Raw genomic sequence first — 24,508 nt, 5'->3', positions numbered from 1 at the left:
TAACTACAGTTTCCTTTATGTGGCTATCTAAATATTTGTCAATTTTATGAATTGATACCAAAGACAATTTAAAAAATATATTTTCTTAAGTCGCAATAACACTGGGACTGCCAAAATTGCCTCATTTTGCATCAAAACATACAAAAACCAACAGTTAAGATTACTAAACACTTTAATTTTCCAAGACTAAGATTTCCCCCCCATCCATCAGACAAACATCTCACAAAGAAACAATAAATAACAGATACAAACAGATACAAGGTACAGGAAGGAACAAATAAAATCAAATCTATAATAACGGCACAAAGACCAGATACATCTTACAAACACTGACTGAAGAGCTAAGTGGACCCAGAGATTGATGAGAACTATGGCCATTAATGCTGCAGTGGCAGCCATTGTGGCTCCACAGTGCCGTTACATGGTTGTTGCAACAGGAACACATAAAGTATTTGAGAAATTATCCTATTGATCAGAGAGATGAGAAGAACTTTGGCTGTAAAATCATCTGAACGATTGTGTTGCTAACTTATTCCCTAAGGTCTAATAGCGAACATTAATGCGTCTGAATGGACCCCAGAGTGGATCACAGACTTTCATCAAGCAGATTATCCATGCTTTAGTGTTAGCGGGCAGATTAATACCCGATACGGTTTACTGGCTCTCAAACGAGTATGATGCTGTGGAAGAAATGAGAATATTTGGATGATTTTAATTATGTTCTTAATGCTTGTCAGTTACTAGGATAATCTACCAAAGCCTTTACATGTTCCTTTGTTAATACATTCACCAACTGTTCTTCCACATGTTAGTTCACTTCCATGGAGGTCAGCGCCAAATATTTATAGCCAACACAATTTTGTTCTACAGAAGCTTATGACTGATTTGGGACATAAAAGGAAAGTAGATAATCTCACATTTGCATCACACTGAGAACACGTCATCATATGTTTTCATCTTAAATATTGTGTGTTTTCAAACTCTTCTTCTGGCATTCTGGTTGCAGGACATTGATTTGATCAGTGAGGACAGACTCATAAATAAATCACTCTCAGTCACTGTGTGGATTGATGTGCAATAAACCAACAAGCCTCTATTTATTCAGCATTTAGCTTAGAGCAAATATCAAGCTGCAGACTATAGAACACGGTCAAACATACTGCCAGCTGCATTATTCATCACATCTTATTGGGTTTTTTTATTTTTACATTACAGACAAACAAGCTTTTAAATCTGTGTTTAAGTATTTGTGGGTTTTTGCTACATGTTCGGGGGAGGTTTGAAACCAAAGAAACGGAAATAAAAACTTCAAAACCTCCAATTTCTTTTTGCAAAGAGTCCTACTGTACACAGCAGCTTTGCCCGTTGGCATCTTTGGAGCGCAGACACAGTTTAGGCTTGTAGTTCTCCAGGTAATGCAGCTGCTTGGCGTTTAAAGCTCCACGGCGCTTCCTGGCAAAATGAAGGAGACGTTAGGCTCAGTTTCCGAAATACGATGCAAGAAAAGGAGTAGCAGAATCAAAGCTTAGTACTCACTGTCTTATTAGGTGCACCGCATCCTCGTATTCCATCCCACACTCAATTAGAGCCAGAGCCACCAACACGGGCGCTCTGAGGACAAACAACAACAAGCCTCAGTTAAACTTTAACCCCGTATGTGACTGGTAGATTATAACAGGTGACTCAGTTGCATTTGCTGGGGGTGACATTTTCATAGTTTAATGCTTTGCCTCAAAGAGAATTCAACTCAGTAACTTTTAAGAGCCTACACTTGTAGCCTTCACAAGTGGACAATGCCTTTGCCAATATTTCTACTTTTGTTTAGTCTGCATGTTGTCTGCCTAAACAGTGGCTAAGAGTGGGGTGGGATTTGTTCTTCTGGTTGTGTTACTTCTTCTGATACCCTTTCAGTCAAATACACAATGTGTATTACATTTGGATGTCAGATTATGGCAGCTAAGACAACTACTGACGGACGATTTGGAGCTTTGAGTCACCAAGGGCAGCCTGCAGCTAAAAAACACTGTCATATGTTTAGACTCACACTTACACACTTGTACAAACCAGCCAATCGTAAAGGTTTCCAGAGCTCTGATTTATTTGACACCTGTGTGACTTACTTGGCAGGGTTTTTGTGGGAAATAATTGAAGCTACCACAACGAGAGCAAAATGAATGCTTTTGTCAGCTGTCACTTTATTGCAGTCATCCTTAAAGTGTGTTAAGGTGTGTTAAACTGCACAGTCACTGTTTATATTATGCTCATTACCAAAATAGGAGCTACAATCTTGAAGTGTCAGCACAGTGGCTGCTGTCTGTTTAACCCTTTAAGACCTACCATAGAACCAAGTCCGCCAGAGCTTATATTATATTTTTACATGCTGTAGTGCCATTTTTGGGAGCATTTCAAGTTGATATACATCAATACAACCATTATAACCCAAATTTTAATAATATGTATGCATTAAGTGCATAGTAAGTACATAAATTGCAAAAAAGTGCAATAAACTACAAAAAAAATTGAAAATTGTTTTTGTTTTTTTAACATACATTTCTAGTTAGAGAAATTTAAGAGGCTTATCCCTCAAAACTGTAAATACAAAAAAGTTGCACAAACTAGTTTCCCACCACAGGAAATTTATTTTAAGTGTCTTCATAGTTTTATTTTTGAAATACACCAATTTTCATATACTGCAGGAAAAACGAAAATAAATATTATAATGCAAATTTGCAAAAAAACAGCATATGCATCAAAATAAACTATTTCCAGCAGTGCAATATGAGTCCTAAGCATCCCAGAAATGACACATAAAGTCATAAAGTCAAACACAACTTTTAAAAACACAAGTATAGGCTCATAAGCCCCTGATGGTAAAAAAAAAAACTGCATTTCCGCAAAATGACGTCACTTCCGGTTTCGGGCAGATCACGGCGGACATGCGATAGTTCGCACTGATGGACGTAGGAAGTGTTACGAACAGCTGATCGGACCGGCAAAGCGTGTTTCTGGAATATTATGTTTTTGTTGCTGCAAGCGCTTTTTATGCAGTTTTTGCAAAGCTATATGTGGAAGAAAACCGTGACCTAGGACAAGCTGATGGCATAAAATGTAAGTACAACTCCTCCGGTTTCATATGCAAAAAAAATTATTGCGCTAGCTTACGTGGTTGCAGAGCTACCGGGATTTAAAAATAGTTACACACAACGGAGCGTGCCCGCTCCGACCGGCTTTAAAGGGTTAATAAGGCTTAGAAGTAGGAAAGATCAAGCAGACACACACTAACCAAACAAAACCTGAAGAGTAAACGCAGGTGAAAACACACACAACACATTGTGCCATGTATAAAATTATTGTGTCCTAAACATCAGAATAAATCACGTGTCAGCTTCATACTCACCGTCCCAATCCAGCTACACAGTGCACAGCCACACAGGAGCCGGGCTCGTCTCGAAACTTTGTCTGCAGAAGGCTCAGCCAATCATCGACCACCTGGTCCGGAGGGGCGGATCCATCATCAAACGGCCAATCCTGAAAAACAGCATAGCATTAACTGGAGCTCAGTTTTACTGCAGACCAGCCAGCGTTCATATGTTTTTAAATTACCTTTAAATTATTTTATTGCCCCTTAATGCTCGAGACGTTTCTATAGTTATAGTTCTATAGTGTATTTGATGATAATGTGCTATGTGTGAAAACCCAGTACTCTGCTGAAAACCAAACTGCTTTAGTGACTAAAATGACCAAGTGTTCTCAGGTCTTGTAAGCGAGATATAACATATTGATTTTCTTGTGCTTTAAAGACCCAACTAGGAACGATCTTTGCAAACCAGCTAAAGCTGTAAACCCTGTGATATAAGACTAAAGTAAAGTAAACTAACATAAACAGGGTCTGAAAAGTGAAGCCAAGGTAGAAGAGCCTAACACTTGCATTCTTTTTTATATGGCCAGAAGGGGGCGGTAGATGTTGGAGAATTAAAACAAAAAAACAAAACAAAAAAAACAAAAAGACTTCAGACTGTGAACTCACTGACACCTCAATAAAAACCTTCCTGATGAGTTTATGCCCTCGGTCACACGTTTTACATCATACCAAACAGAACATTATACCAATTTTGGAAACTGTAATATTTTTTAAAGCTGATGAGCGCATCTACATCCATCTTTAACACCATCTGCAGTTTGTTAAGTCTGCTCTGGCTGCTTGAGTGTCAAAGAACAGGTTCTTTAGGATATCTTTCAATACTGGTCAAGCCACATTTCACCAGAAAACATCAGGATGTAGCGATGAGAAGTGGGACATTACAAAAAAATCCAAGTCTATGAAGTGTATAATATTTAAAAAAAAAATATATACCCACACTTTTGCATAACTCTCTTACACCAGAACATGTAAAAAACCATGAAAAGCTGTAGGAAAAATAGACTGAGAGATTCGTAGTCTGCTGGGATAGACTCCAACTCAACCACAACCTGAACCAGATAAGAGGGAGAACAGATTCATGGATGCACGGAAAATATCACAGCAGGACAGTGAAATGCATAACTCAGTCACCTGAAGGTTAATTTTCTTCTTTCAGCTCATTAATCCTTTAACTACCCTGCAGATCAAGTTCTTACTCCTCACTTTGTGGGTGACGTTCACTGTTCAGCCCACTTTATTGTTTGATTTAGGTTCTGTGTGTTTTTAGACTTTGGAACTGTAAGCTGGCACAATCCTTTAATGACAGCAGCTGCATTAAACTCAACGTGTGAGTCTCTCTTCACAAATTGCCCTTGTCATTATTTACAGCCACCTAAGTACCGTTTGCTACGCATCACCTACCAGAACCTGGATGCCTTCTTGTTCCACCGGTGTCTTGTCATACGTGGCAGCGCACACTCTCACTAGGGTGTTTACTCCGAATGCTTTCAGATCCTACACATCAAATCACACATTTTAACACAACATCCTGCTTCTGTGTCTTCCAAAGGAGAAAACATGCAGAGATCTTAAACACGTGTTACCTCTATAAACCTTCCGAGTTGTGCATTGGTGGGATTGTGCGTGATGAGGAATCTCAGACAGTCATAGGAGATCTCCACTGGAGCCGGCCGGTTCATTTTTATACCCAGAGAAGCTTAATTATAAAGAATAAAAGTCTGGAAAGTACTGTGCTTCAAAGAGTGGAGTAACAGAGTCTGAGGGAAAACCCTTCTGACTGTTAAAAAACAAAATGCAAAGCAAACAAACAAAATCTCACCACTTAAAGAAAAAAACAATTGTGTTTTTGGTGAATGTTACTAAATCAATCTGACAAAAATACAAAATTTTGGTCAAGAAATAGAAAAAAAATTGCCTTGGCAATAAAGTAAAAGTAAAATTGGCTTGGCAAGAGTTAAACTCTGGCGGATTGAATCAAGACTGAAAAAGATCAGATCTCTCCTCCTTCTTTAAACTCTATTAGCCCATTCAGAGAAGACTTGTACAAATCACAGCAGAAGAAGAAGAGGAGGAGAGGAAAAGCTGGAAAGAAGAAGAGCAGAGAGGAAACTCCCAGGCTGAAACCAATGCTTGCCCCTCTCTCTGAGACAGCTCACAGACTGCAGGGTGGCTCTTCTTCATAAGGGTTGAACGGGATGGCAGTAGGGACCTGCGAGGACAGGAAGGGTCGGCCATTTTAGGTCACTTTAAAAAAAAAAAGCTTTATTGTGACTTTTTACTTACTGGTAAACTTTAAATGTAATTCTCATCTAAATGAGACGCTTTTTTTATCATGATGAAATGGTTTTTAAAGTCTCTATAAATTCACGTTTTGTTGTGTCTACCAGTGAATTTTCTGTCATTTCAGGACTTTTGAGACAAACAGATTTAATCTGAGTGATAAGAGGAAATGTGAAGGGACTGCAGTGCAATCCCAGACATGTTACTGCAAGTACTGAAGTGCCAGCTGATGGAACACGTCCGTATCGCTCACTGAAGGAATTTGTGACTGTTATCTGAAGCAGTCTGAAACAACGCGCTGTTTGGATTCCTACATCAGCTGATGGAGACGTCATCCTAGGACTGTGGCTGTGGATAATTAGCTTGACTGTCCTGTTCACATTATACTGGACATGCAGCTGAACACCTTCTTTAAGAGTGGTTTCAGCTCCACTGCCACACAGACAGATACAGAAAATCTTTACCACCTCATCATTTATAGTTAAGCTCCTTATTGTAACATAATCAGGTTATTCATGATATCCTGTTTAACTGAGCTCCTTTGTGAGTGTCATTTTTTTACTTTTCTGAACTGTTTTACTGTGTGATAATTGTGTATTTTATTGACATTGAGCCAAGTTATTTTTAAGCTCTGGCTGCATAACAGGTTTGTTTGTTTTTTTTTAAATTCGGGACATCGAGTTCCACAGTTTTCCTGACAGGAAGAGGGACAGAGCTTGTTTTTGTGACTGGGTGGGACTTCACTGCCACATCTGTCATGAAAAATATGTTATGCATTCACTTGAGAAGCATAAAATTTGTGGAGATAAGTTGGGAGTTCAGGAAGGGATTGCATATGAATTCATGCTGTGCATGCAGCTGATTCTCTTTCACCTTCAGGAGAAACTTACTGGTTTGGAAAAATAAGCATTCCTTAAATCATGGTTAGTACATTCGGTTTGGAATCACAGTCAGTTTCTAAAGAATGTGCATGATGATCATCACCACAGAAGACTGAAGTGAAGACTTTAAGCTTTAATATGGTACGTTTAACAAAAGCACTAAAATGGAGCCACGGGTGCCAGGCTGTAGAAGTAAAGCTTTTGATGCCGTAGAGATAACACATCAAGGACTAGACTTTATCCTCAAAGTTTAAAATGAAGGCACCGCTTGCCTTTATGCTCACTCACCTGTGTGCGTGAATGGCAGTGAGTGTGCCTAGCTGACGTCTCCTTTTCACTTGTCCACAATAAGCAGCAGGTGCTGGGCTTGGCAAAACTCCCCTCCAAGCCTCGCAAACGCCATACATGTGCAGCCTGAGAGTGAGACATGAAGAAGAGGATGAAGTCATGAGACCAGAGTGCACAACATTTTCACCCTTTGTCCTCCTGTAACCATTTAATGGTTTATAAATGTGAACACAAAAAACACGTGGCTCATAAAAGAATAAAGTGATGCATAGACGCATCCCTACTAAAACCCAGCAAAGATACGAGAGAGAGGAGCAACTGAAAAAGAACAAAGAGAGAACACACAACCATGCAAACACTAGGGTGAAATCTGTGATCTCGGTCTTGAGTGTTTTTACAGTTTGGTATTTCCTCAGTGCATCAAGATATTCGTGCTGTGTTTTACAAGCAGGTGGATAAACCCCGAGCCCACTGAGTTCACGTAGCATCTCCTATTCAGCTTGGTCATGTTTTGAACTTTTTGCAAAATCTATTCCAGTATATCTGAGTATTTAACTATCAAATATAGTAAAATATATTAATTCATTTGTGTGAAAACCTTAAAGAATATTGTTATGCTCCTGTAGAGAAACATCTAGAACTAAGGCACTTTTGGGAGCTTTCCTTCAACCTCATAAAAGTACAGAAAAAATGTAGCTTCCTTTTCTATTTAGAAGGCTGGGAAAGAAAATACAGGATATTTATCCTTCATATGATCAAGCAGACTGATAGGTGAACTGCCACTGTTAATACTGAAGGATTATAGTCGGAGATATAGTCTTAACATAGTCATAACAAGCTTAATGACATGAATAAAGCTTAATGACTACCTAATAAAGCTACCTGTGCATGATAGCTGATATCTGGATAACTGTTTGGGATGACAAATAATCTGGGGAAGAGTTCTTAGTTTGTTTATCTTTGCAAACCAAAACCACATCTCCTTTAGAGCTGTCCTAAATTGCATTGCACATTAGACATATGAAATACTCAGTGGTGTAGGTGTCTTGGTCTGACCTTCCTACCTGACCCAAAATCTCATGGTACATCTGTGTTACTCTTACAGAGAACAAATGATTCAGCCTGTAAAACCGCAAACCTAAAACACAGACATGTGTTGTTTATTCTGTTTACCATTGTCAGAGATCATTCTGACATTCACGTCAGAGATACCAGCACCTGAACAGAGACTCAAACAGGTTACCAGCTGGATGCGCTAATCTCCCGTCCTTCTCCAAGCTGCCCACATAATGTTTCTAGCCGGCTCTAAACTTATCCCAGATGTAATTTATCTGGAAATATGGTCACCCGAGTCCAACACGAACTGCAGCGTGGTGATATACTCACCGTGATGAGAGCTGAGGAGATGGTTCATTGAGCGGACACAGGAAAATGTGACGGCTCCGGGATGTAGACACACCATTGATGATGCTGCTGCTGCTGTTGTTTTTCTGGGTCCTGGCTGTCTAACGGCCCGTTAGCTTAGTGCTAACCTGCAGCGAATAAGAAGAAAACACGTCGATATTTATCGATGACTTCAGCTGCTGCGTTTTAGCTTATATGTTGATATTCCAATAACCAAACGCAATATGACTTTAAAAAAAAACGCAAAATAGCATGACACTTAACTAGGCTAATCACTTAAATACCTGTACGAGAGTATCCATGTTTAACATTAATCTACTCGGCTGTTACAGTTAAATTACCGAGAAGCCAGCTGGCTTTTTTTTAAGGCACATATAGTGCGATTATGACACATGTAGATTAAAACAAAATGTCAGCACATTATTTACAAACTGTCTTACTGGACTAAACAACAGCACCTTCTTCTGTCATTAAATGCTCAGCAAGCCAGGTCAGTTAAAAACCAGGTCAACAAGCAGAATAAAAAGCAGGCTAACACTTCCAGGCTAAAACGCTCACCGGCTTTAAATAACAGCGAGTACAGTGACCTTGCTAACACACGAAACATTAGCTGGACAATAGCGACGGCTATAGCGTAGATTTGAAACGCACAGCGTGAACAAAAGCACTTACAAAACGAAGCAGTTTCACGAAATATCCAGAAGCTTCTAATAATGGACGAGAGTCTGCGAGGGAGACATGTTGAAAAGAAACGTCAAATTAGCAACGTAGGACATGATGACTTCCGGTCACCATCTTTCCAAAATAAAAGTGATGATGACGCATGTTCCGGTTTAAGTTAGCCTGTTTAAAAAAAAAGAAAAAAGAAAAGAAAGAACATTATTCGCAAGCTTAAAGACACTATGTTGTTTTATATGAAAGTTTTGCTTAATAATAATAATAATAATAATAATAATAATAATAATAATAATAATAATTAATAAAAATCACTCACTCAAAACTGAACAGCACCTGTTGTGTTTGAAGAAATGTTCTCATTTCCAATTTGGCCACCTTGTGAATTAGGAAAAAAATGTGATGTATCTGATGTATCTTGAAATTTAGAAATAGTCAGTAAGTGAAAAATTTGAAAGAACTCAAAATTTCAACTTCCCCCTTTCTCTGCAATTTTTATTTATTTATTTAATTGTTAGAAACAAGTTTCCATTTTCTCGTCCTCCTTTACCTTGATGTTATGGTTTGGATATTTATCCATAAGAAACACAAACTCAATTACATTACAGACCATTAATTACAAACCATTATAATGGCTAACTGGTTTGATTTTATATGACGACTTTCTCTTTTTGCATATTTAATTTAAGTTTCCTCCTGTGCAGAGCAACACAGTACAAATATATAGGAGTTAGCTCATCGCTCAGATGAACAAATGGTCGCTTTAATATCCGGCATAACCAAATGTAGATTGTTTAATATTTATTTCTTCAGTATGTTTTCTTATGCTTATCATCCACAAAGGGATGCTCATGTATTACAGACTAAATCTACCCACTGATACAAAAAAATAACCTGAACCTGAACAGCTGAAGTATGTCAACTTTTAACAGCCAAAGGATAAGTGAATGTTTTTTGTATTGGTGTTTTTTTTTTTGGTGTATTTTGTCACATAGGCCATCAACAGTCACCTCAAGTCACTTTATATTGTAGGGGAAAGACTAGGGATGTAGCTAGCTATTATTTTAGTAAACGATGAATCTATAGATTATTCCATCAATTCACTGAGTAATCCAGTAAGAAATATTTTTGTCTTATTAATGAGCAGTCACAAACATTCAAAAGAGAAAAAACACAGGTCTTTCAAAATGAACTGCTCATTGTTTTCCATTTTAGAAATTGCAATGTTTTCACGTTTAACTACATATAACATCTGTCAAAAAACACAAAAAACAACTAAACCCCTTTGATTGTATGTACATGTCATATTAAATTATATATATTTTTAAAAGAAAACATTTTCTTAAATTGTAAAATGTATAAATAATCTCAAGTACAGTCAAAAGTCACAAATAAAATAAGATATATATTGCAAACTAAACTAAGGCATAGAAATGCACCTTTTCTCTGTCTTCTTGGAAGGCTTTCTGGCTTTAATAGGAGGCAAGTGCTGCTGAAAACAGATGCTATGTTAGTGTAGATATTAATAATTAATATTAATAATAATTCAGTGTCCAACCTAGTGTAAAAAAAAAAAAAAAAAACTTACAGTGTTAAAAATGTTACAAAAGCCTTGAAATTAATAAGGTCTAGTCACCCAATGCCCCCCTTTATACTCACCCCTGTTTGCTGCAGGTATCACTTTCATGTAAAATAGGACAGCTACCGTCAGCATTCAGCCCGCTGTATGATTAACAGTTCATCTGCATATTTTAATACAACTTCTGGACCCTTACTGCAGATTTTGACTGTGTAAAACAAACGGAGCAGCGGTGAATGGAGCAGCTACAGAGTTTGCTTTTGGTCGTGTCAGAGTTTGTTGATCAGGTGCTTTGACAAAGGACTCCACTCGCTTTTTCCCAGTAAAGGTTTTAATGGTGATCACAGGAACAGCTGCTGTTTTTTTCACTCTACCTGAGCTCACCGTCTCAGTAACAGCTCCGCCTTTTTGCTCTTCGCGGTGTGTAAACAGACTCCAGCTCCACGTTAAACTGTGCCAGCGTCATCAATTCTACTGCTGTTGTGTTATCAGTGAGTGTGGCCTCAATATGGTCAGACTTATTATTCACTGATAATAAATACATTTTGATTGCAGGTCTGTTTTAGTGGGTGTGCGTGGGAAAGTGGGGGAAGACCCTACAATAATACAGAGAGAATTTCAACAATCAGATGACCACTTTGAGCAAGTACTTCACCATCATCATCATATGTCCCTTTCTAGAGATTTTGACTCCTTAGAGTATGTCTATGGTCTCCAATAGATGCTAAAAAGTTGTCGTATATCATCATTCTCCATATCTGCGGGGCATCTATCCCCAACAGTCGGATGACTTGTAACAGTGGGATTATAAAACTGAAACAGATCATTTTTTATAAATCCTTAGGACTATGGTTGGATAACAGACTCACCTTTGCCAAGAAAACTGAAGGTAAAAAGTGGATTTCTGTTCAGAAGCAAATCTTGCTTTTCTTCTGTTAGTGATACTGTATGCATGCATGCTTCTCGCTCCATCCATACTTTTCCGTTCACATTCTACTGTGTTTCATCACAACTGATACCTTTCTACCTCAACATTGCATCTTATACAAAACAATACATAACAAATTTTAACTTAGTCCAGGTAAATTGGTGCTTCATATTGTAAGGTTAAAAACCAGATCAGAGAGCAATCAAACATCCCTGTTTGGCGATGCTGGGTAGGAAGAACTCTACTTTCTAAGAGGAACTGACCTTCAGCAGAACCATGCTCAGGGAGGGGCAGCCATCTGCCTCAACTGGTTGGGTGGTGAGGAGAAAGAAAGAAGGAAAAAGTTAATGGCAGGTAGACTATGAACACAACGAGGACAAAACTCTACAGAGTGATGGCATGCAGAAGTGGGATATAAATAGGTCAGAGAAAATAAAGGAGCAGAAAGGTTAAGTGCATCATGGGAAGCCCTCCTGCAGCCCCAGTCTGTAGCAGCACAACTAAGGGTTGGTTCAGAATCACCTGATCAACCCTAACTATAAATCTGAAGCTAATCTTAAGAGTAGAGTGGTGTCTGTCTCCTGAACTAAAACTGGTAGCCAGTTCCAAAGAAGAGCAGTCTCCTGAACTAAAGGCTCTGCCTTTTAGAAAGTAAGCCAGTAATCTGAGAACAAAATGCTCTATTAAGATAATTTTGTACTATGTGGTCTTTGACAAATGATAAGGCTTAATTATTTAAGACTTTATATGTATGGTCTTTAATTCAGTTCTGGATTTAACTGGAATAAAGTTAATATTTTTAATACATGAGTCTTACGGTGAATTCTTCCTACATGATCCAGAGTTGAGCAGCCAAACTTGCCAAACAGGTAAATTTGTCAGGTCTCAGGTCTCTGAGGGTTCTTATCTGTATTATGAAATCATTGTTGCATAACAATCACCTGACAATAGGCAAAAATTACCCAGCCTTAGCATTTCTGCACCTATAACACCTTACAAAAGCGTCCATCCATCCAGCCGACATGGGGCAAAAGGCAGGATACACCGTGGACAGATCACCAGTCTATCACTGGGCTAACACATAGAAACAGACAAGCATTCACGTCTATGGCCAGTTTAGAATAGCCCATTAACTTAACCCCATGCAGGCCGTTGGACTATGGTAGGAAGCCGGACTGCATGTAGAGAACCCACAAAGAAAAACCGCAGACTGTATTCAAACCTGGGACCACCTTGCTGTTGCAGTGGTGCTAACCACCTCAACCCCCTTTGCATCAAAACATCACATTATTTTAATTTCACAACAACAACATCGAATTTATGCCACCTATGCTATCATGCAGCCTTCCTGCCATCTATCAACTGACCTGCAGAAAACCAGCATTCAGACAAAACCATAAATAAACATGTGAACATTTACACTGTTTTTTACTTTTAAATTAACTTATTAGAGAAAAAACATGTATTTTAACTTCCTCTGGTTTTTGATTTTTATGTTTTTCCATTTTTTCCCCCAAACCTAAACGTCCTGCTATTCGTTTTGTTATTTATAGGGTATTTCATATAAAATCAGTCAAATCAGAAAAAGGTTTCCACTCCAGCCCCTCAGAATCGATTTCCCTCTGATAATCTCAACATAAGTAATACAACCATGTACATTTTTACATTTATACTATATTTTCCAAGATACAGTACCTACATAGGGTTGCACAAAAAATGTGGCACCTTTTTCAAGAAGCGTACCTTTTCCAGCATCTTTCAGCCCTCACAATGTCTTAAAGAAAAAAATTAACATTTTTGTTCTGTTGTGAGAATATTAATTTTACCTTTAGTCCAAATCTTTGTTTGGTTTGTTCAACATGGAGAAAACCTGCAGTGAATATGGGTTCCCGGCACTGTTGCTTGTAATCTGATAATAGAGGGAGGCAGAAAATACAAACTGTTTTTATGTTTTTATCTTCTATTAAGCACACTGAGTTTGCATGTAATGCAATGTGCTATAGGAATAAAATTACGATTGCCAGTGACAGAAGAGAAATCTAAGGAGCTTGGAAAGAAAAGCGTCCGGACTTCTTTAAGTTTCTTGAAGACGTTTTACATCTCATCCAAGAAGCTTCTTCAGTTCTAAGAGTAATTGGTGGAGAGTTCCATATTTAAGCCCTATGGGAGTGTCTCTCCACCAATTACTCTTAGAACTGAAGAAGCTTCTTGGATGAGATGCAAAGTCCAGACGCTTTTCTTTCTAAGCGCCTTAGATTACGATTACCTGGATGACTGAGAACCTTCACAGACAGACCGAACAGAAAGTTAACACTTATTATGGAAAACTACAAATTCATGAAAACATTTATTCATTAAAACATGTTTATCTTAGAAAATTCTTTTGAGACAGAAGGAATCAACACTGGAGGATGAGACAGGCAAAAAGCAGGCTTTTCCTATACTGTAAACTGTTTTGATTAGCCACCTATCACACATGGTTACACAAACTTTAAAGGTTTATCCAGTTTTCTCCTGTGAATTATGAGAAAACAGATCAAAGATCCAGGCTGTCAGCGCTCGTTTCTGTTAATCTACTGTGTGTCACAATCATTAAACAGGTTGAGATAAACTGCTGCAATCTGCTCCCAACACTGTTCAATATACTATGATTCTGCAAAGCTGTTTGCATCTGAGGATATTTGCATTAGTTTCCACAAGCTGTCCACATTGAGGGTGTGGTGTTTTCTCTCTTGGTTACTCTCTTCAACCCCCAAACACACAAACACACATACACACACATACACAACAGGCTTTCTGGTTGACATAGCTGGATGTTCTGTCTTCTTTCTCAGTGAAGAATTTGTGTCTGTTTCTTTACTTATTTATAACGTGTTAGGTTACATGTTTTCTAGGGAGTGGAGTCTCCATGTTTCCCAACAAGACAGGGCATGCATACACAGCCTATGTTCATGTGTGTGTCTGTCATGACGTCGCAGCTGCTGAATCTGGTTTGGCAGGCGTTCTGAGGAAAGAATGAGTAGACACAGGCAGCAGGGGAAAGAAAAGGAGCTGAAAAGCTGAAAGTAGCTTTTCCCTTCAGTGCTTAGTCTTCGCCTGCTGGTGTCGGCACACGGGGTGTTTAAGTGGCGTTTCACTTTCAAGTAAGTTCCTTTCTTTGTTTGGTTTTCATTAATTTCACTGTATCCTAAAGTCAGGAGTGAGCGGTAAACAAAGAAACTAAAGCCAGGAGTCTGTCATTTTTTCCCCAGGCCAAGCTACAGTATGTTTTTGTTCTCTTTAAAAGTAATGCAAAAGGTGAACACGAGTTGTTTATATGCTAGAAAAATAGGGAAACTCATTTAAAATAATAAGCAGCTATGGAACAAACGTTTCCTTTTGTAATGACTAAGTGTTAGAATATGAGGGGAAAAAATGGTGGTTAACTCTAGATTCATTACAAAGACCGAGGCGTGGTGGATCAGGGTTCACATAACAGTAAAAACTTTCCATGTAGCCACTGATGGTACATAAAGTTTCTATTAAAGTGCCTCCTTTATGTCTAGGTTTTCTCTTTGCTTTAGTCTCTTACATAACCGTAACCAAATATATGTCTATAGTACAAAACACTGCTGCTGAGGATCCTGGGATGGCACGTTTGTCTTTCTTTTGGTTCTTACCTGCATCACTAACAAACTGTCAGAATGCCCGCCACCAATGATCAGCTGCTTCTCAGTCCACTACTGTTAAATTTAACTGTAAAAGCTATGAGCAAAGCACGGCCAATTACGGTGGTGGCTTTAGTAGAAGATAATTGTCCCACAATAACCGGGAAATCCCTTTAAGTTTAGTCTTAGCACAGAGCACGGCTAACGTTACAGGCTGTTTGCTTCTGCTCTGTTCTCATTTATGTTTTTCTGCTTCTGTTGTCCAACAGCACAACAGGTGCCAAAAAGTACTTTCAAACCATTCTTCACTTCTGTTCTGCACAGCTAAAATACTGATAACAATGATTTTGTATTACAAAAATTAAGAGTGTTAAATAAATTGTGTCATTTTGGCTACAATTACATGTGAAATGATCTCTTGGAGAAAAAAGAAGTAACAGAATTTTATAAAAAGTTAAAAAAGTTTTCACTCTGGGGATGAAATTTGGCTACTCTCCATGTCGTAACCCTACTGGACCCTCAAAAAGTCAGAGCAATGGTTTAGCTAATAATGGCTGTGTGTTGGTCCTACGTAGAGCCTACGGACAGCTTTGCAGATTGTCACCTACATGCTATAATTGATTACTGTCACCAGGGGGCAGCATCACAAACAGCTGCATGTCGGCTGCTCTCTTATGCTGTTGTTGATCGTTTAGCTAACTGTGCAGATGACAGAAATAATAACATACAAATAGCTCAAGTGAAACATGTCCACAGAAGAGCTGTGTGTGCTTTTCGTGCTGTGTTTTTTCCCCACCATTTCTTGTTTCTGCCCACTTTGCTGCTCTGAACCCCTTTAGTTGCACCCCTGCATTCCCATGCATGCCACTCCCATCCACCAGGAGTAAACCGTTGGTGTTAAAGTGGCTGAACTGGTAGTTTTGGTGAAGGTGTCTTAGTGGCATTTTACCTGTCAAAGGTTTGTAAGCAGTGCTGAGCATACAAAATAATGGCCATACCTGAGTTCATGGTCTTAGTTGGGTCTGCTGGTCTGTGCTTGTCAGAGCTCGACCATAATATACACTCCCAATGACAACGTGATCTACACATGCATATTATCAACCTTTTTTTGCTTAGTTTGAATCTTAAACTACTTTTCCCCTGCACACACGTTTCTACAAAGATTTAGATTAGATTAGATGAAACTTTATTAATCCATCGGGTGGGTTCCTCCGGGAAATTCAGTTCATTTAACAGTTTATCTATTTTTAAAACAATATTTAATTTTTCTTAAAAAAAAAATTCATCCTGAAATACTGCCTTCAATTTAAAAATACTGACCCCAACATAAACATAAAATGAGCCTATAAATGAATATTATAGGGACATTTAACATTGACAGTTATTTAAAAGGGAAAGAGCATTAAATAATAATTCCCTGAAAGTTTGTATTTGTACATAATTGGCAATTTTCCAGTGTCCTTGTATTTATTTTCCAGTTTTTCCATTTTTTTCCGTTCTAAGCAGCTATCTAAGCCACATGCTGAATAAAAGCACAGTCTCTGAACAATAAGCCCCCCTGTTGAAACCTACAGTATGTTATTTAGCCTCTGCTGCAGGAGTTAATCTGGAGTTTAAAGTGTTAACAGAGAAAACTCCCCCAAACTGAGCCAACGCTCTATCGTGAATTCCAAATATTTAACTCTTTTCTAAACACTGACTGACCTTCTATTGCACCAGAAACCACAGAGGCCTGTGTGTGTTACAGAAACCATATGGATTTTATTTCCTTTTTTTTCTACTGAAGTAGAGGGGAGTATAAACGACTGCAGTACTTTGAAAGTTCATCCTTTTCTCTTCTCCCACACCTTCCATTTAAGCTTCTTCTTCTATATTTCTGCATTTAACATTTGGCTACAGCACATAAAAAAATAAGCAGAAATATAGTAAAAGCATCAGTGTTTTTGTCTTTGCAAGCTTTGGAAACTGAGAGTTCAGAAAACTTCAGTTTGATTGCACACACTGCACAGTATTTAGAAACCATAACCTCGTAGAGAAGCTATATTTATACTGGGGTGCATGTCATTAGGGTGTTCATTGATAAATGTCATTCAGCAGCAGCAAACATGCAGACAGTCAATACTGACAGATAACTCACACAGCAGCTGTGAGCACATGGGATCCAAGGTGGAGTGGAGTGTTAAAAAAAGACTCTATAGGTGTTAAAATCACACAGACATTCAGTCATGCTGTGTTCAGATTATATGTGTACATGTTTAAGAAGCACATTTTATTATTTACAGCTTCATATTTCTATTCTTGGACTGTAGAGTAACTTTGGAGGATTCATAGCTCTAAAATAAGTCTTATTTGGTTTATCCCAAGCCTTAGGCAGCCTCTGAATTGATCCTCTATCTGAAACAAGCCATTTCATCTGCCTTTAAGGTTTTAATGCCAGAGCAGTGTGTCTGTGATGATCGTATTGGGTATATCCACTGCCACTGACATCATACAGAGTCAAACATGAGTCTTTTTCTAATATGAGAAGCTAAAATGTCGATAATAAAAAAGCATTAGCACAATAATTCTAAAACAATTCAAGATTTTCACAAGCTTCCCTGCACATTTGTGTGTGATGCTTTGTTTTGTCCTTAAGAATGATGTAATAATCCATTTTGCAAGAAAGAAACGTGCTGGTTGTATTTCAGGGGGTAAAGCAGGTCAAAGATTAACTGGATGGTTGGTGGTTTGATCCCTCGCTCCTCCAGTCTGCATGCCAAATGTCCTTGGGCAAGATACAAACCCCAAGTCGCTCTTGTGATGCATCGATCGGAGTATGAATGTGTGTGAATGTTAGCTAGTAACCCAAAAAATGCTTGTGTGAATGAGGTATGTTATATAAAACACTTTGAGTGCTCAGGTGGAAGAATCACCCTATTTACATTTTGTAAGGTAAAGAAGTGGTTAGAAGCTCTAACAAGCTTAAAAAAATAGCTGAAGGACATGTGACCATATTGCTTTAGCACTCGCTTCATTAGCAAGCTGCTTCTGTCGACTGCATGCATTCAGAATCAGACACTTGTTCTGATACTAGAATTCCAATGACCAATAAAACTGGAGCACAGACTTGTCAGCTTCAAAAGGCACCAATATGACAAACGCCATTTTGAGATAAAGAGCGTTAGCCACTTGTGCAGGAACCCATCTGTCAACCAAGGGGACCACGCCCACAATAATACATAACTTTAAACCTTGTATACACTGCAAATGGGTGCGTTAAACAAAAATTAATCTCCTGTACACTTGTTATGAAAAGGAAAAAATGAGCTGGCTTTAAGTGTGCTTGTTTCTGCTCTAAATTTGGGTTTTTAAACTAAGTCCACAGGCCTGACTTGTTTCTGGGGCTGGTTTTTGGCACTTTCACCCAGATTTAATGCTTCAATCTCAGAGGATGTCAGCTGGCACAGCTAATTTAAACTGACATTAAACTGTGGCGGTCACATTTTTCGACATGTAGACAAATGCAAACAAACGGTAGATTTGTTTTATTCATCAGCTGTTCATTTTATGGCCCTTGTTTTATCTTATTTTACCTGTGTACATTTTGTTACAGTTACTGAAGCATGCAGTTTCATTAGTGAGGAGCCAGATAAGATGAATAAGCCTAAATAATGATTTATTGGGCATTGAAGGGAATCAGCAGTTGTACTGTTGTGCAAACCTACAGTGTTTCTAAATGTGCACTCTCTCCTGTTTGGCTGGTACAAATGAATTCATGTGAGCCCAAACATGTGTTTAAGTAACCCACATGTATGTGTTAAAGTGGGCGAGTTGCAGCTGATCCTTAACGATAGCAAGATTAAATTTGACAATTAGAATGGAATGCAAAGTTAAATCTAAGGGAAGGTAACTTGTATTTTTGTTTTCCTTCACAGGGCATTTATCTCCAAGGCCAGTGCAGCAGCGACAGGGATGAACTGGTCAGGATTGGAGAATCTGCTGAGCGGAGTCAATAAGTACTCCACAGCGTTTGGGCGGATTTGGCTGTCCATGGTGTTCGTGTTCCGGGTGTTGGTGTTCGTGGTGGCAGCTCAGCGGGTGTGGGGTGACGAAAACAAAGACTTTGTGTGTAACACCCGACAGGTAAGGCCGTCACTAACCCCACCTTCCAATGTTTTTCAGTGACAGGGAGAAATAAGAGTTGTCGAGAATGTTACAGCACTGGTTCATAAGCCCTTCAGTCCACTGATTTTCCACATTTACACTCAATATAGAGACGTTTTTAAAACTGGAAAGTTAACTTGCCCGAGTCATTTCAGAGGTGGTGATGGTGGTTGTGGTCTTGGTTTGAAAGAAAATGCTTTACAGTCCAAAGCACAGAATGGGTTGAAAATTAATGTCAACTGTCCTCAAAAGTTGAATTTGTGTTGGTTAATGATACAGAAACTATTACCAACCAGCGGTCCTCTCTAATAAATAAGATCCTGATTAAAGAAAAAGATTCAGGTACCAAATTACTTACTTACACATACAGTGCCTTTGGATGGTCTAATTGGGTCATTTTGGATTACAATAAAGCCTCAGTGAAGAAATTTAACTGAAAACAAAGATGTTAGCCCAGAACAGCTTCACTCCTCCTCAGGTTTGATCCACCAAGTCTTCCACATACAAGCTTGTTTTCCACCCACATAAACATTGTCCCTGACAGTTACTTACCTGCCAAAACATCCTGATGTTCAGCCAGAGTGCTTCTGAAACCGATGTAGCCAACACATCTCAAAGTGGCAGAACATGTCTGTGAGTCATGGGCCCAGCTTACCATCATATGACACGTTAAGGTCACACAAATCGAGGTGTGACTGCATAGCACACATGACATCGCTCAGCTCGCTCTCAGCTGTTTTGTCTTCGGGACGAACTTGTTTTTTTCTGTCCTTTCATCTCCTGACGACTCACAAACATACGCTGACATGCCCTTGCATGTCGGGAGCACATCCAGGGTTAATTACCCCGTCACCTGTATGCACTGAAGAAACCTTCCTGATTTTCAGACGGCCTCTCTGCTCTTCATCCAAGTTTAATGAAATTTAAAACATATTAAGCATCATCATAAATCTAATGAAGCCTCTATTTCACCTCTACACTGACCTTGTATTTGACCTTCTCGGTAGCAGGAAATCTGTAATCCTGCATGTTTTTAAAGGATACAAAATTTTATTTAATTATATTATCCCATAAGTTGAACTTTTAATTCTTTCATAATGCTGTTAAAGTACTATTACTCACTGAATGCATCTAACTTTTGGTGCCCTATAATGTTAAGTAATTAAATATGTTTGGCTCAGTGATTCGAGTGATAACAAAGGTAACTGCAAAAGACGAAACTCCCTCTTAGACACAATATGTTGGCAGGCTGGGATCTACATAAATTCAGTACATCTTTCTGATATAATGTTTCAGTCTTCTCTATACACAGCTTTTTATTCTAAATTTGAAATTGTTATATAATGAAGAATGCTGAAACTTTGTCATATGAACTAAAAAGATGAAAAATTGCCCAGCAGTGACTTCGGTCTGTCAGTGCAGCTTTACCTCTGTGGTCTCGTGTTGTGAGCGCTCTGTTTTGCATGTAGTCTTTATGTCATTTGACTGTGTTGCTCTGTGTGTGATGTGCAGCACGACACAGTCGAACACTGCGATGAAAGTCAGAACAACAGACAGGTCTCACATCGAGACAACACGGTCGAACCGAACATCAAGAAGACACTAACGAAGTGATCATAAAAAGGTTCCGTCGATATGAACGGCGGTCGTGAACAAAACAAATATAATCTCATAAATATGACTCACATCATTTTCATACTGTTAATCCATCCCTTGTGTTCCAAGAATCACCGGACGCCACTCCCATCACAATGGAAATGTTACATCATAAGATAATGTAGTGATTTGATCAGGTGCGCTGAAAAATGGCACCAATAGGACGGGTTTATGAACCTTCAGCTTGTGGTCTGTTTATCTTTACCGTTCACACTAATGCACGAGCATCACAGCCACTGAACGTGACCACAAAATAATTATTGATGACTTTTCCACACATCATAAAGGCAAACCTTCCTTTGCTCACTGTTCCTATTAAAACAGGAGCCAGTTTTGCAGCTTTTGTGCACTACGATTTATTTGTCTTCCATTTAATCAGTGGGATCTTCTCCTCTCACGATCGATACGGGACCTACCCAGCATTTCCAATGCATGCCTTAAACCTCGACCGAATGTTAATTCAGTTTTGCACTTAGGTGATAGCCTCTGCAGCCACTCGTTTATTTGAGCTTTTCCTTTAATTTGTCATGTATTTACCAAATTAGATTGTAAGACTAAATTAGTGTTGGCGTTAAATTAAAAGCCTTGTATTAAAAGCATATTGTGTACAGCATATTATAATTATAGGATGAGTATCTTCTCAAATAAATAAAAGCAAGCAAAAGGTAAAGAAAAGCAAAATACTTCATGTGTCACTAACCTGGTTCTTTTTGTATCTTTTGTCTTAAACTTTGTTTTTGTTTTATATTTATGCCTTAAAAGCAGCGACTGTTTCAAAGCATCGTCTGTTTTTAGCGTCATATAGAGGCATTAAAACCTTCTGCATCAGCTTCTCATTCTGACACCACAATAGTCCCTCTGTTTGTATTTATCATCATAAGACATCTGCATTAGCTGTTCTCTAAAATAAAAATCCAGCCACTTTCTTTTCTCCAAGTTTCTCTGTAATGCAAAAATCCTTTGCTCTTGCTGATTTTCTCCATCTGAGATGTGAGACGAGCAACTTAAGCGAGTTATGACCCCGACTTTGTTTTGCAGCCCGGCTGTACCAATGTCTGCTACGACCACATCTTCCCCATCTCCCACATCCGCCTGTGGGCGCTGCAGCTCATCTTTGTCACCTGCCCTTCTCTGATGGTGATGGCTCACGTGAAACTCCGTGAAGGAAAGGACAGGAAATACGTCGAGCTGCACCAGGGCTCGCACCTCTACGCCAACCCTGGCAAGAAGAGAGGAGGCCTATGGTGGACGTATCTGCTGAGTTTGATCTTCAAAGCTGGATTCGACTCAGCTTTTCTCTATATCCTGTATCGGTTATATCATGGATATGACCTGCCCAGGTAATGCTGGTAACTTACTGTTATGAAAATCAACCAGTGTTGTTCTGAACTCGTTAAAACCTGCTGTACTCTTTTCTGTCAGGTTGTCCAAGTGTCAGCTGTCCCCGTGCCCCAACACCGTTGACTGCTTTATCAGCCGTCCAACAGAGAAAAAGATCTTCATGCTGTTCATGGTCATCTCCAGTGCGGTTTGCATCCTCATGTGTATCCTCGAAATGATTTACCTCATCGGCAAGCGCATCATGAAAATATTAAAGGTCCGACATGAGAACGAGAGGCTCGTCTTCGCTGACCAGCACGAGCTCAGTACCATTGCTCCGCCCCGCTCTCAGTGCAGAAGCAGGAGAGATCCCACAGTAACCGACAGCGAGCTGGAGTTAAGCAAGAGGAAGGATGCTAAAACTACAGTACTCTAGCATCCTGCAAGCTGCAATCATGGCTCGCCAACAGGAACAGAAAGTACCCAATAAGACTACTGAAACTGATCAAAAAGGGTTGTTCCTGTGGATTATGATCCTCTCATCCAGCTGCATATGAAATGTTCATGACATCAGCTGGGTTAAAGAAATGGCACCTAGAGCTGCTGACCAGAAAACACTGCTGAAGAAGAGGACTGTCAGCGGTCCGACGTCGCGTTTTTTCACTGTTTATGTCACAGAGACGCGAGGACAAACATTCAGGTTATTACGTATCTACAAGATAAATTAAATAGAATTTAATTTTAGGTTATTGATTTAAGAATCTGCAGCAAACGACTATTTAATTAATTGTCTCACATCATTGTAAATATTGCAGATTACAACACTTGCTATCTAAAACTGCACTGTTGAAACTGCACTGTGTAGTTTAACATCTTTACACTGACAGAAAGGGGTGTTTGGCTGGTTCGGCCACTTAAGATGTGTCACAGGATGTGAAATGAGTTTGACATTCCTGCTTTACACTAAGATACACCCTGGCTTGTTCTGATCTGAGGTCTATGGTGCATTTAATGCACAGATTTTGCAGTAAAACTGCAACCCTGACAAAGATTAAAATAATATTCAATGAAAAGTGTGCTAATTGGATGATCTGATATCGTCGTGTTGGTGTTGTTCCCAGATCATCATGAAAATGTTGTTCCAGGTTCAACATTGCAAGTGACCAATCACATTGTTGTGACGTTATTCTTTTGTGCGCCAAGCCATTCGTGCATTTATGAAATTCCAGTGTTGCAAGGACAATATCAATTCTGCTTACCGTTCATTAAAGGGTTAGGGTTAGGATTAGGGTCAGGGTCCGTTGATCGGCGGACAGAGGCGGTTTCTCGCAGCTTAAGTACAGTTTTTTGTTTTACGGCGGTTTTTCCCGAAGTCGCAAAAGTATGACGTCACAACATTCTGATTGGTCACTTGCAATGTTGATCCTGGAACAACATTTAGTATGATGATCTGGGAACAACACCAACACGACGATATCAGATTGTGCGTGTTAACTATAGACAAATCTAATTTTTATTGTTTTGTTAGCGCCATCATCTGGTGGTTGAATCCTGTGCTTTAATAAGGCCACTGTAATGTCACAGGGCAGCCATGGAGGCAGGAGGTCTGTCCTCAGTTTAAAACATCAGGTGTGGTTTTTATTTCTGAGAGGCTTTTCTGATGCCTAAACAGGAAAATATGCCAAATGTAAACAAAGCTGTTGATTTACTGATCGATCTACACTCCCACCATCATGTATGGTCTCATCTATGCCCAAAAAATTAGATCGTGGATAAGGTGTCTGGTCTCTCCATTAGACTAAAGTGCCAAGTAGGTGCCTCGTAGGTGAGCATGAGATAACACCTTGTGGCACACTGGTGAGATTAGACCAAAGGCAGGGACAGGATGGGCCCCTCTGGTTAGCCTGGAGAAGCAGATGGATGGATGGATGGATGGATGGATGGATGGATGGATGGATGAAACAGGCCATCCTTCAATTTTTTTCTGTGCTTGCTCTTGATTAACAAATCTGGTGGTACCTAAATGGCAGCAGACGGGTGTAAAAACTGTGCCTTGGGCCCTTTGACCTTCAGGCAAAAATGCCAGAGTGCGATATCCAAATTGTGGGCAGTGGTCCCCCTGCTGGACCCTGCAGGTACTGCAGTTGAGTCCAAGAATTTCGTTAAAGCCACAGAATTTAAAAATTTTACATTTATGCCCAACTTTATGATCCTTAAGTCATTTTTTTAATCCCACTTTTGGAAAGAAGTCGATCGCAGTGGCTATCAGGTGGTGGAAGTAAAGTT

The 24,508-nt window shown here is 39.2% G+C and overlaps 2 protein-coding genes across 4 annotated transcripts; one reads left to right on the top strand and one right to left on the bottom strand.

Moving 5' to 3' along the window:
• Positions 1–154: 154 nt before the first annotated feature.
• On the bottom strand, positions 155–9,087 carry LOC116311095 (protein tyrosine phosphatase type IVA 2-like). Of its 3 annotated transcripts, none has more exons than XM_031728120.2 (8): positions 8,947–9,087; positions 8,257–8,402; positions 6,871–6,996; positions 5,005–5,630; positions 4,823–4,915; positions 3,398–3,528; positions 1,537–1,611; positions 155–1,452 (listed from the first exon to the last, which is right to left on the bottom strand). In XM_031728120.2, exons 4-8 carry the CDS (start codon positions 5,098–5,100, stop codon positions 1,341–1,343), a joined length of 507 nt encoding a protein of 168 aa, XP_031583980.1. In that variant the 5' UTR covers positions 5,101–5,630; positions 6,871–6,996; positions 8,257–8,402; positions 8,947–9,087; the 3' UTR covers positions 155–1,340. The 3 variants fall into 3 exon arrangements, with proteins under 3 accessions (XP_031583980.1, XP_031583983.1, XP_039459519.1); XM_031728123.2 differs by lacking the exon at positions 8,947–9,087 and adding an exon at positions 8,833–8,851; XM_039603585.1 differs by lacking the exon at positions 8,947–9,087 and adding an exon at positions 8,733–8,751.
• Positions 9,088–14,265: 5,178 nt separating this feature from the next.
• On the top strand, positions 14,266–23,429 carry LOC116311057 (gap junction beta-4 protein-like). The gene is made up of 4 exons (XM_031728067.2): positions 14,266–14,599; positions 19,018–19,225; positions 21,941–22,242; positions 22,325–23,429. The coding sequence occupies exons 2-4, from the start codon at positions 19,055–19,057 to the stop codon at positions 22,656–22,658; spliced, it is 807 nt and encodes a 268-aa protein (XP_031583927.1). The 5' UTR covers positions 14,266–14,599; positions 19,018–19,054; the 3' UTR covers positions 22,659–23,429.
• The last annotated feature ends 1,079 nt before the right edge of the window (positions 23,430–24,508 follow it).

The sequence above is a fragment of the Oreochromis aureus genome, linkage group 19 (assembly GCF_013358895.1).
Source record: "Oreochromis aureus strain Israel breed Guangdong linkage group 19, ZZ_aureus, whole genome shotgun sequence".
Lineage (NCBI taxonomy): Eukaryota > Metazoa > Chordata > Actinopteri > Cichliformes > Cichlidae > Oreochromis > Oreochromis aureus.
The sequence above is the reverse complement of the archived record's forward strand: the minus strand, read 5'-3'. Positions and strand labels throughout refer to the sequence as shown.